The sequence below is a fragment of the Solanum stenotomum genome, unplaced genomic scaffold (assembly GCF_019186545.1).
Source record: "Solanum stenotomum isolate F172 unplaced genomic scaffold, ASM1918654v1 scaffold31298, whole genome shotgun sequence".
In the NCBI taxonomy this organism is placed as follows: Eukaryota; Viridiplantae; Streptophyta; class Magnoliopsida; order Solanales; family Solanaceae; genus Solanum; species Solanum stenotomum.
The window spans coordinates 1,323-13,671 of record NW_026031383.1 but is presented as its reverse complement, the minus strand read 5'-3'; the positions used below and the strand labels follow the sequence as shown (position 1 = coordinate 13,671).

The window sequence follows — 12,349 nt, the reverse complement described above, 5'->3', positions numbered from 1 at the left end:
AAAAAAAAACTATTTTTATTGATGATATAGACATATGATTGGATGTACCAAAAATCCTTAATTATTTGGTCTTACGTACCGGAGTGTGTAACTCATGTTGATCTTGACATCAATAGCGTGTTGCCTGCAATATGGTGTTATTATAATTATAATAATAATTATTTTTGTAGTTTCAATTTATTTGTCTTAATTTCATTATTAATCTGTTTAAAAAATTATATTTTTTTTGACAACTCTTTAATTCTAACCTTTCAAATGACATGTTTTTCATATCTTCTACGTATGTTTAGTTTAAAATCACAACATTCAAAAGTTTTTATACTTTTTAAATTTTGTATTAATTTAAAATCAAATAAATAAATTAAAACGAAGAGAGTATCATCATAGTATCTCAACCTATCTATAAAGCTTATTCTATGCATCAACGCGATTAAGCAAATTAAACATCAATAACATTAATATAACAATATTGCTCTCATCCTAATCTTTTCACTTGCCTTTGTAAGTGTTCTTAGATAATTAATTGCTTATAAGCCTCCCTATTGGAAGTAAGTGTACATGCTTTATAAGTTATTATATTATTTACTGTTGCTATATTTTTATCGTTTCGCATTGTTTTCAACATGATTGTTTTATACTATTATATTTGTCTTACATATTTGTTTTTTGATATTCTTTACTTGAGCCAACAGTTTATGATTGGAAACAATCTCTCTATTTTTATAATATAAGATTAACGATGTATACGCTCGTTATCCTCCCCAAATCTCACTTGTGAGCTACATCAAACATGTTATTGTTGTTGCAAGCTTCCATGATGGAGGTAGGTTAATCTATATATATTATTTTTATTCTTGGGAAGTACATTGATGCGAGAAAAGACCATATTGGAGAATATTGGAGAGATGTAATGAAAAATAAGCCTAGTTATCATGATGATTACGCAGATCTCTAACAAGAAAAAAAATTTGAGCCAAGGCCAAATGCTTTTAGTTATTATGATGATAACGTCGGTCTTGAACAAGAAAGAGATTTCAAGTCAAAGCCAAACACATTTAGTTATCATGATGATGATACCAGTTTCAAACAATAAAAAAAAAAATTCGAGCTAAGGTCAAATATTACTGTGTACCACGATTGATAATATGGTATATAAAGAGTACTATGTCTTCCAATGTCAAGTGATCATGAATAAAGAACTTAAATACTTGATGCATGGTTGTATTCAAATTTCCCTTGGAGTTTAACATTGCACTTTTTGTTTAAAAAAGAATGAACTAGTTTGACTTAATACAAAGTTTAAAAAAATAGACAAGACTTTTCAATCTAGTGGTCTTAAACTAAAGTTATGTCAAATGTACTAAAATATCTTTTAATCTTGTGGTCCTAATATCACGTGGAAAGCTGAAATTAAAGGGTCATTCTTTTCTAAATAGACTAAAATATATGGGAAACTTACATAAATATGCTATATTAAGAAAATATTTACCATTTATAACAATAACATATTTTTTTCACTTGAACACTTATAATACAATTTTAATACATATTATAGAGGACAATTTATAAAACACATATAATACAAGATTTATTGATGGATAATACATTTAGCACAAATTTTAATACACTTATAATATAGTGTGCCAATTTCTTACCAAACAAACATAATATATTTTAAAACACTTATAATACATCTATATTGCATGCATAATTCACATTTAATGAAGATTTATCATAGTATTACTATAAATGATAAAAAAAGGTATCGTTAAAATAAGTAATTATTTATTAATATTTAATAAGTATTCACCCTAAATTTCCGTCACTACAGACTTATTGTCCCTACCTAACTACTCCCTCCGTCCACTTTTATTTGTCATGTTACATTTTTCGAAAGTTAATTTGACTAATTTTTAAAGTTAAATTAAATTACATAAATTCGATATTTTAAATAAAAAAATCTAGTTATTCAAAAACTATATGAAAAGTACTATAAATTGTAATTTTTTGCATATCACTATGATGAAAAAAAAATACCTATTTGTTGTTGCAACGTGATTTACAAGTATATATCTAAGGTGCTATGTTTGAGAATAAAGGCAATACTCCCTAGTTTGGTCGATGATACTCAAGCAACTTTTGTGGAGGAAAGCATATGATATGGTGAGTTGGTTTTCCAGAATCGTTTACTAGGCTGGTCATGACATGTATTACTACAACCCACTTCTATGTCAGAGTAAATGGAGAGAGCTATGACTACTTTGAGGGCAAGAGAGGACTGAGGCAAGGAGATCACATCTCCCCTCTTCTGTTTGTAATGGTAATGGAGTATTTGTCAAGGATTTTTAGGGAAATGAGTGTTTTACCTGATTTCAAATTCCATCCGATGTGTAAGGTGACTTCTGGAGGTGTTTGACAAATATAAAATAACTATTGTGTCTTTAGAGTGTGTAGTCTATGTCTTCTCCCTAATAGTAACTTTCTAAGTTCTTTCTACTTTAATTTCCTTTCATCCTCTCTTTTGGTTTGGGTTGTTTTGATTTTGGGGTGGGGGTGGGGGTGGGGTAAGAGAGTGATTAATTTAGAGGTGGTAAAATCAGCCCATGATAATATGATTAGTTTAAATTTGGGTTACTCATTGATTCGTCTATTTATTAGCTCAATTCAATCTATNCTACAACCCACTTCTATGTCAGAGTAAATGGAGAGAGCTATGACTACTTTGAGGGCAAGAGAGGACTGAGGCAAGGAGATCACATCTCCCCTCTTCTGTTTGTAATGGTAATGGAGTATTTGTCAAGGATTTTTAGGGAAATGAGTGTTTTACCTGATTTCAAATTCCATCCGATGTGTAAGGTGACTTCTGGAGGTGTTTGACAAATATAAAATAACTATTGTGTCTTTAGAGTGTGTAGTCTATGTCTTCTCCCTAATAGTAACTTTCTAAGTTCTTTCTACTTTAATTTCCTTTCATCCTCTCTTTTGGTTTGGGTTGTTTTGATTTTGGGGTGGGGGTGGGGTGAGAGAGTGATTAATTTAGAGGTGGTAAAATCAGCCCATGATAATATGATTCGTTTAAATTTGGGTTACTCATTGATTCGTCTATTTATTAGCTCAATTCAATCTATTTCAGCTTATTAAAAATGGGTTGATATATTAGTTTAAATTGATCCATGAAAACTCTTGTCAATTTTTATTTTTTTTACATGTTATATATAGCCATATTGAGGAGGAGGGGGGAGGGATAGTTTTATTAGGTATTAAATATAACTCCCTCTGTTCCAATTTATGTGACTTACTTTCCTTTTTAGTCTGCCCCAAAAAGAATGACACATTTTTATATTAAGTAATAATTTAACTATAAAATATTTATTTTACACATAATGAAATGATTTACAACCACACAAATTTCTATCATTAATTCATTTTGAACCACAAGTTTTAAAAGTCTTCCTTTGTTTTTTAAACTTCGTGCCGAGTTTGTTATTTACTAGATCGCAAATATTTCTAGAATACCTCTTAGAAAGGGATACACAGTTAATTTTAAAATAACATTTATTGTTAACCTCTTTCAGATATGAATCTATCTCATTCGAAAGGAAAAAACTTGTATTAGTATCTCAATTTCCACATATTTTTCAAAGTTCAATGCATTCTCTTATAGAAAAGGAACATGAGATGAAGGGTTAATTTGTCTTAGTGTGAGGGTGTGGCATGCCATGTTTATAAGAGTTAGGCTTACAAAAAGTTATAATTTAATATATTTATAGAGGGAGACAGATTTAAGATTTTAATTTTATATGAATTCAGATTTAGAATTTTACAATTTCCTATTCAGATTTAGTTGGTTCGAAATATATTACTTATATTTGAAAGTTTATTTAAAGTAACTGAATTCAGATGAACGTGTAACAGCTTGTCGATTAGATTTACACCGGAATATATCCATATTTCTCCATTTGTAGTTTTGCACTAGAAGTGGTAGGGCAATATAAGGTAAGGTCTAGAGCAACATTCACACATAAGTAGTTATATTATATAGTTTGGGAGATTTTTTTTGACACGTAACTCATAAGTATTATGATACATCGAACGGCTTTATCTATTTTTGCATAGGTAAATCAATCATTTGTCCTTGAGGATTCGACTTTAATCCTCTCATACCTACTTATTGATGTACCTTAGATGCATTTCATCTAGCTATAAAGAAAGAAGGGTGAGACATTATACAACTCTAAATTAGGCAAATGTTGAAGTTACAAGTCTCTCTTATGCTTTTATTTTATAAAAGAATAGACAATATAGTTCTACGAACATGCTACAAAAATTTTCCGAAATGCATCTACATGATGACTTCATATCGCCAACATCATTGACATTACTATTAAGAAATGGTAGAACCAGAAGAAGCAGATTCAAGATTTAAACTTGATAGGTTCACCCTTTGAGATATTTTAAGCACTGAACTCATTGTACTTCTAAAATTATGCGTTTAAAAAATATATTACTTCTTTTTAAAAATCTAAATTCCATATGTCGAGAATATTGAGTTCAATTGTCATACCCATTGTTTGAAAGCTCCATATGCATCCGCCTTCTGAGTATAACAATATGTCTATTGGTTAGGATCTCTTTGTATTTCTTGAGCTAACTCCCTTGTCAACTTGTCAGCGCGATCATCTTGTCCACCAGCGAAACTATAGACTCTGAACGCGAACTGGAAGGCCTTCCATAACAGTTTACGTGATCCATTTTTCGATCCACCTCTTCTGTTTTCCTTTGTCTTTGCTTCTCTACTCTCCTGATTCAACATACAAGTAACTATAAAAAAAGGTTCACTAGATCATCATGGATCGGTTATTTTCACTAGAAATTATACTGCATACGACATATTACTAGCTAGCTACATTGTACTAACCTTCATGGCAAGTTCCATGCAGTTTGAGGAAACATCTATCATTAGTTCTTTGATACGAATGAGGATGCCGAAATCAAAATGAATGTTATGGCTTATAAATTTCTTGGCCTCTTCGTCTTTTGTTCGTTCCAATGTGTCAATTTCTACTTTGATCTACGCAACAGAATTATTTGTTAGATGAGAGTATTTAAATTCAGGGACTTTAGTAATTTGTACCTTGTTAAAGTAACTCTCAGCTTTGTCAAGGTATTCGCCAACAGGGGAAAATAATGATCTTTTTTTTTAAAAAAAAAAGAACTCAAAAAATTAGTAAAATAAAATTTCTGGCAAACTCTTGACCCTCTAAAGGTTGTAGAAAAATCCCCATGGACAAGCTTTCAATTATTTTATTTTTCTCTTTTGTTTCCAAAAGAGAGAAAAAGAGAAATGAAAGTCAATTTTTTGAAATTATTTTTTCTTTGTTTTATTTAGGTTCAAGCTGCTTATTTTCCGGGTGTTCAATGTTGTTTTTCCTCTAATGAAAAAATAGTATGAAATAATATTTGGAGATTATTTCAAAATTTGCGTGATTGTTAAATAATATTATATATATGTTTAATTAATANTGAAATAGGATGAATTGAGACGGTATTTTGTAAATACGTAATTATCTTGAATATATTAACCATTTCTTTCTTTTCCGATCGCCTGGAAGGGACAAAAGAAAGATCTTGTTGTTTCTTCAACAATTTCTGATCTCCCTGAAGAGGTCGGTATATATAAATTAATATTTTATTTAAATAATATCGACTTCATGATGCCAGTATTTATTAAATATTTCTAAATATAGTTAATTCTTCGATTTCTTTCGGAAATAGATGATTAATCATCTGCTTCTCACGTTCCGTGAATAGCCAGGACATTGAGGAATATCCAGAAAGGCATTTCGGGAATCGGCCTGATTCTATCTCTTTTCGTTCCGTTTGAAGAAAGGAAGGATCCCAAAGAATCGATCTTTCTTTTCGTTGTTGAATCTCTCTTTGATTAATCAATGTGTGATATTCCGAATCCTCATTACTAATGGAATCCAAATGATCTCTGGATTGATCAGAAGATCCTTTCAGTTGGCTAGAATCCGTTACTTGAACGAAACTAGATCTTGTGGAATCATATTGAATATTTGACGATACATTTTGTACCTTGCTAAAAAATCGATCCTTGTTTACCAACCACACATTGTATATAAGTCTTATTCCTAAAGTCTAACTTTCAAAACCTTAGTCAACTTTCACTCCCCACCCCTGACCCAACCCCGACCCACCCCCATCGGCGCCGATCCCCACCCATCCCCGACCGGCGCCACGCCACCATCCCCGACCGCAGCAGAGGAAGATCGCGAGCAGCTGCAGAGGAAGGTCGTGTCCAGCAGCAGGAGGTCGCGCCGTCTCCATCCCGATCGGCGCCGCCTCCATTTCAGCTTTCTCAGTTCGCGCCACCATCCCCGCCTTCTTACTCAAGGTGAATTTTTAGAACCTACATAAAAGATTACTTTTGTTTCTATTTAGTTGAAGCATCTCAAAATTAGAGTACTAATATACTTAGTTTTATTGATTGTTAGTTATTAAGTGAATGATTTAGGGTTTTTGATTGTTAGTTTGAATTAGGGATTATTTGATTGGTAATTTGTGTTTGTTGATTGTGAATTGAAAATTTTAATGTTAGAATTAGGGTATTTAAGGAGTTGTTTGAATTTGGGTATTATTTGAGTTAGTTTGAATTTTTCCCTTTTGGGTTCAGCACTTGAAAGTTTCTTGACTTTTATTTTTGGGTTTCACAGGGCTTGACAACACAACGGCAGATTTTTTATCTGAGCGATAGTCTTNGCCTTGAGTTCACTCTTCAGTGAAGCACTAATTGCTGAGGAGAGGACTGAAGTTGGGGTAGGTGGAGGGCTTGAGAGGGAAGACTCGTTGTCCGAATGAGACTCCGGAAGAGCCCTCCCAAATGCATCGGATGAAGGACTTTCATCTCTCGTCTGGTCATCCTCGTCCATCATATCAAACACCCTTTCAGTGGCTAGTTTGATCATCTCGTCAAGCAATACCAATCCTGAAGAGTAATCGTTGAAGATATAATTAAGTAAATAAAACACGTCATATCTACCAACTCAACCTAGCTATCAAATGAAACAATAACACAATTTACTCAGAGCAAAGAGGTAAATAAACAACGTCTACATAACATTAAGACGTACCATAACGTCTTAGATCGTTGTGGAGATTACTGTACTCCTCGTCCAATTTCATTATGAATTCATCATCACCCGTCCATATTGTCCCGATTGATTTCAAAGTATCACAAAAGCATTGTAGTGCCTAATATAAACATGACAATTTTGTGATCAAAGATACGATCTGCTATACGAAAACTGTTTTAAGTGTAAAGTACACAATTCAGTGAGTAAATAGGTAACCTGATCCATTCCTGCTCCATCAATACTTGACAATGGAACATTCGTGTTGACGGAAGGATACATTTTATGCAGATCCTTCAGTGTTAATATCAGCAGCTGTCGAAAATTACTCATATATAAGAGGAGTTTAAAAGACTTGTCATTTTTCTTATCTGAACACTACAAGAAAACTGCGAATTGCATCAAAAGTGACAGAACAATACCTCATTTAGGGATGCAGAGCCAAAACACGGCGATAAGTCAAGCAAATCTCTCAAGGTGAGGATCTTGCTCCTGAGCGCTGTCATTATAATGAAGTTGCCTGCCACCCCACACGAATTGTGAACTCTGGAGCCTTTGGTTGCACTTGCATTAAAACTTTTCGAGACTACTATGGAGGATGTTTTTTCAGTTTCATGCATTTCATCTTCCTGTCAATACAAAAGTCGTTACTCTCCGTGATGTACTATCAAATGCCGAAAAATGCAACTTCTTTTTGAGTGTTTCAATCCCTTTAATTTACTCTACGACAGGAAGATCATCGATATATCCAAATACAAGGATGAACAACTTCAGTTTCGAGGTAAAAGATATTTCTCAAAACTTAAAACTTTTAGACGAGGTGATCACTGATCACACAATTCAACATGATAACAAAGCAGATCTCGTCTTGGGTACAAGATAGCCTCATAGTCACCCATCATCGACAACAAAAAAAATCAATGTGATTAGCCTAAGAAAAAGAGTCAAGCCCGCACGTAAAAGGACACATGGATGATATAATTAAATATTCAATAGTGTTCTCTATCTTACATTTTAAGCTTTTAGATAAGGTGATCACACAATTCCCAACATTCCGTTCTTAACAAACTATTCTTATTGAAGTTGCGCTACATCATGATCGCGCGGAGTTTTCCAAGTCCACACATAATTAAATAACTAAGAGTATATGCTCTCTCTAGCACAACTTACGTCTTAGAGGTGGCAATACAATTCAACATGATAACATAGCAGATAGAGGCCGAGGTTATAAGCTAGCCTAATCGTCACCCATTGTCAAAAAAAATACACAAGCTTTGGCCTAAAAAATACACAATATGCTCTATCTAACAATTTAAGCTTTTAAATGAGATATTTAGATAATTCAATATTTTTTATCAATGCACACTAAAATTCCTAGATATGGTCTTGGACCAGCTTACGCACAACTCGACTAATTTCACAAAGTATTTCCTTCCCTCCACCAATATAAGTATCGGATAACTATGTCCACTCAACCTTTGTTTCTTAGCATGCAACATATTGAAATAATGAAAACACAAATTCAAATAGTTTCTTTTTCACATAACAAATGCAGAAAAAATAGCACATTCTTCAATATTATAACCACATACAAAGGTCATTTTTCCTTTTAAAGGAGAAATGAGGAAGGGGATTACAAGGCGGATAATAGAATATTTATGAACAAATAAGGTAAAAAATCCAGATAACCAAACAACTGAGCTACTAAGATTCCCGCAATATAAAATTTCAAAAATGATAAAAAAAAAAAAATACCTCAAATGTAGAGAACTTCCAGGGTGGGGAATGAGGAGCCACAACAGAACATTCCCCAGATTGCATTTGCAACCAATAAAAATAACAATTTCTAATTAAAAAAAATTCAGCTTTCTTGGTTTTGACAAATAAAAACCAAGATTTTGCTGAATAATAAAGAAAATTCAAACAATTGAGGAGGAGGATGAAAATTATAAAGAACATTCAAATTTCCAAAAACCAGATTAATGAAAAATAATGTTCTTTTCTTATTAAAAAAAAAACTCAAAAAATTAGTAAAATATAATTTTTGGCAAACTCTTGAACCTCTATAGGTTGTAGAAAAATCCCCATGGACAAGCTTTGAATTTTTTTTTCTCTTTTGTTTCCAAAAGAGAGAAAAAGAGAAATGAAAGTCAATTTTTTGAAATTATTTTTTTCTTTGTTTTATTTAGGCTCAAGCTGCTTATTTTCCGGGTGTTCAATGTTGTTTTTCCTCTGATTTTGATATAAAAAAAAACTTGGAAAAATTAGTATGAAATAATATTTGGAGATTATTTCAAAATTTGTGTGATTGTTGAATAGGTTCATTATTTCTAGGGAAAATTGTATGAAATAGCAAACTATTAATTCAAATTAAATGTTATATGCTCAGCCTGCAATGTCCGAAACGGCGCTGAAGTAGTGAATCTATCGGCATCATAGCAGTGGTATACAACTTTGGACCTAATGGCCGGCCTAGTAACCTTTCGGAAGCCATAATTTATTTTAATTGTAATTCGCAACAAACATCCCCTTTTTATCATCTGATTCAGTATACAATTAGTCATTTTATACATTTCAGTATAAAATGTATAAAATGCGTTTGTGTTTGTATAAAACGAGAGAAAAGTGTATATACAAATAGAAATACATATATTTTCGTCCTATATACTTATAATTATACAAACACAGATCTTATTATACAAATTACAATATATAAATGAATTTAATACAAAGTTGAACAATTTGTATAAAATTGGATGTTTGTAGCGAATTATACAAATCAAAAGCTCCATAGCAAACATAAAATTTGTTATGGAGCGCAATTATACAAACTATAGTTATGACATACAAATATGATTTTTATGTTTGATATATGTGAAAGTTGCTCTTTCTAGCTTCAAACTTGAAATATTGAATTTAAAGTTTGAAAAAAAAAAGAAGGTTTTTAGAGTTTTGTAATTCTTAAAACTTTAATTTTGTAGTTATTTGATGAGTCAAAATACGGGTTTGCCATTTAGACATATATGAAGTTGACACATGAAAGTTAAGAGTCTAATCAAATTTAGCTTACACGTGCAATATTTATTACGTTTGATTATCATCATCTATCCCCTCAAAGATCTGAAGTGATGATATAAGTCAAACTAGCTTTGGAATAACAATAATTAGAAGTGCATCTATGATCAGTCAAGATAAACTTCTTGATCAGTAATTTGAGTTCATTTTTGCGTCATATATATGTAGGTAAATTTGTTAAAAAGTAATGCTTAAAGAGATTGACGTAGATTTTGTTTCTTTAAATTTACCTCAAAAGAAAGCACAAAAAAAGAGAATTTGATATAGATCGGTATCTTTCTTGTAAATATGTATCTGCATTAATTGTTTACGTCAAATCAATAATAATAATAGTAATAAAAATGAATAGGTCCTACCGAGTTTTGAACTCGGGTTACCGGATTTAGAGTCCAATGTCCTGACCACTAGACCAATTTGTACAAAATGCACAAAATAAACAATTTGATGTCATTGTTTTAGAATGACGTGCAATTAAACAAATTTGAAAAGAGAAAAAAGCCTAAAATAATCCTAGTGTTTTCACGTGGAGTATTAATAGTCCTTTATGTTTGTAGTATTAGTGCATTTTTCTTACTCCTTCGAACTTTTGCCTATTTTTTAACATTGATTTTGTTCACAATTTTATGTATGAATGTTCAATCGTCTTTTTATATATTTAGTAGAAATAATAATAGAGCAAACTACATAAATCCCACTAGTTTAGATCCTAATTACTAAGATTCCCGATAGTTTCAAATATTACTTCTTCTACCATATTTCATGCTTAGGATACACGAGTTTGAATCTGTGAGATACATGTATTTGCCGAATTTTAAAATCGAGATACATATTTTATTTGTTTAAATTAATTGGTTGTAACTGATTTCCTTAATTAGAAAGTAATTGAGGATTTTCAGAATCGATGGATTTTTAATTTTAGAAATTTAAATTATCAAATCCCTTAATATAAGACGGAAATCAAGGAGTATTGTATATATGTTTAATTAATTTTATTTTATTATTCTTTGAAATAATAAATCCATTAATATTATTAATAAAAGACAAAAACATGTATTGGTCATTTAATTTGATTAATTTCATTTTATTACTCTTAAAATAATAAATACAATTATTTGATGTATCTATTGGATACAAACGAAACATTTAGATACATGAGTATCATACAAGTACATTCATATGTATCATAAAAGTATTTAGTATTAATTTCGTGTATTTATTATATGTGTAAAGTATTTTAGTTTCATGTTTCTATTTATATGACCTAATATTAATTTCATGTATCTATTTATATGATCTAATTTTAATTTCGTGTATCTTTTATATGTATCATACATTATATTCAAAAACATGTATCTCAGATACATAGTAAGCGTATACATATAATTATGTATATCTAAATATGGAATGTAATTGAAACACATGAATGTAGGAATAAATCACGAGTGTAGAGTATTTGTCTTATCATTTATCCAAAAAAAAAGTTAAAAAATTTAAAATTATTTCCTTTTTAGCATTTGAATTTTTTTCTCATAGAGACATATAATTTTAACTTAGACACACGAAGTCTTAACTAGATATATATACAGTTGATATGTATTCAACANAAATGCACAAAATAAACAATTTGATGTCATTGTTTTAGAATGACGTGCAATTAAACAAATTTGAAAAGAGAAAAAAGCCTAAAATAATCCTAGTGTTTTCACGTGGAGTATTAATAGTCCTTTATGTTTGTAGTATTAGTGCATTTTTCTTACTCCTTCGAACTTTTATCTATTTTTTAACATTGATTTTGTTCACAATTTTATGTATGAATGTTCAATCGTCTTTTTATATATTTAGTAGAAATAATAATAGGGCAAACTACATAAATTCCACTAGTTTAGATCCTAATTACTAAGATTCCCGATAGTTTCAAATATTACTTCTTTTACCATATTTTATGCTTAGGATACACGAGTTTGAATCTGTGAGATACATGTATTTCCCGAATTTTAAAATCATGACACATATTTTATTTGTTTAAATTAATTGGCTGTAACTGATTTCCTTAATTAGAAGAGTAATTGAGGATTTTCAGAATCGATGGATTTTTAATTTTAGAAATTTAAATTAATCAAATC

The 12,349-nt window shown here is 30.8% G+C and overlaps 1 protein-coding gene across 1 annotated transcript; it reads right to left on the bottom strand.

Annotated features, from left to right (window-relative positions):
• Positions 1-4,533: 4,533 nt before the first annotated feature.
• On the bottom strand, positions 4,534-9,125 carry LOC125851980 (uncharacterized). The gene is made up of 8 exons (XM_049531712.1): positions 8,907-9,125; positions 7,574-7,780; positions 7,371-7,466; positions 7,152-7,272; positions 6,733-7,006; positions 5,135-5,192; positions 4,919-5,071; positions 4,534-4,801 (listed from the first exon to the last, which is right to left on the bottom strand). Exons 1-8 carry the CDS (start codon positions 9,108-9,110, stop codon positions 4,616-4,618), a joined length of 1,299 nt encoding a protein of 432 aa, XP_049387669.1. The 5' UTR covers positions 9,111-9,125; the 3' UTR covers positions 4,534-4,615.
• Positions 9,126-12,349: the final 3,224 nt, after the last annotated feature.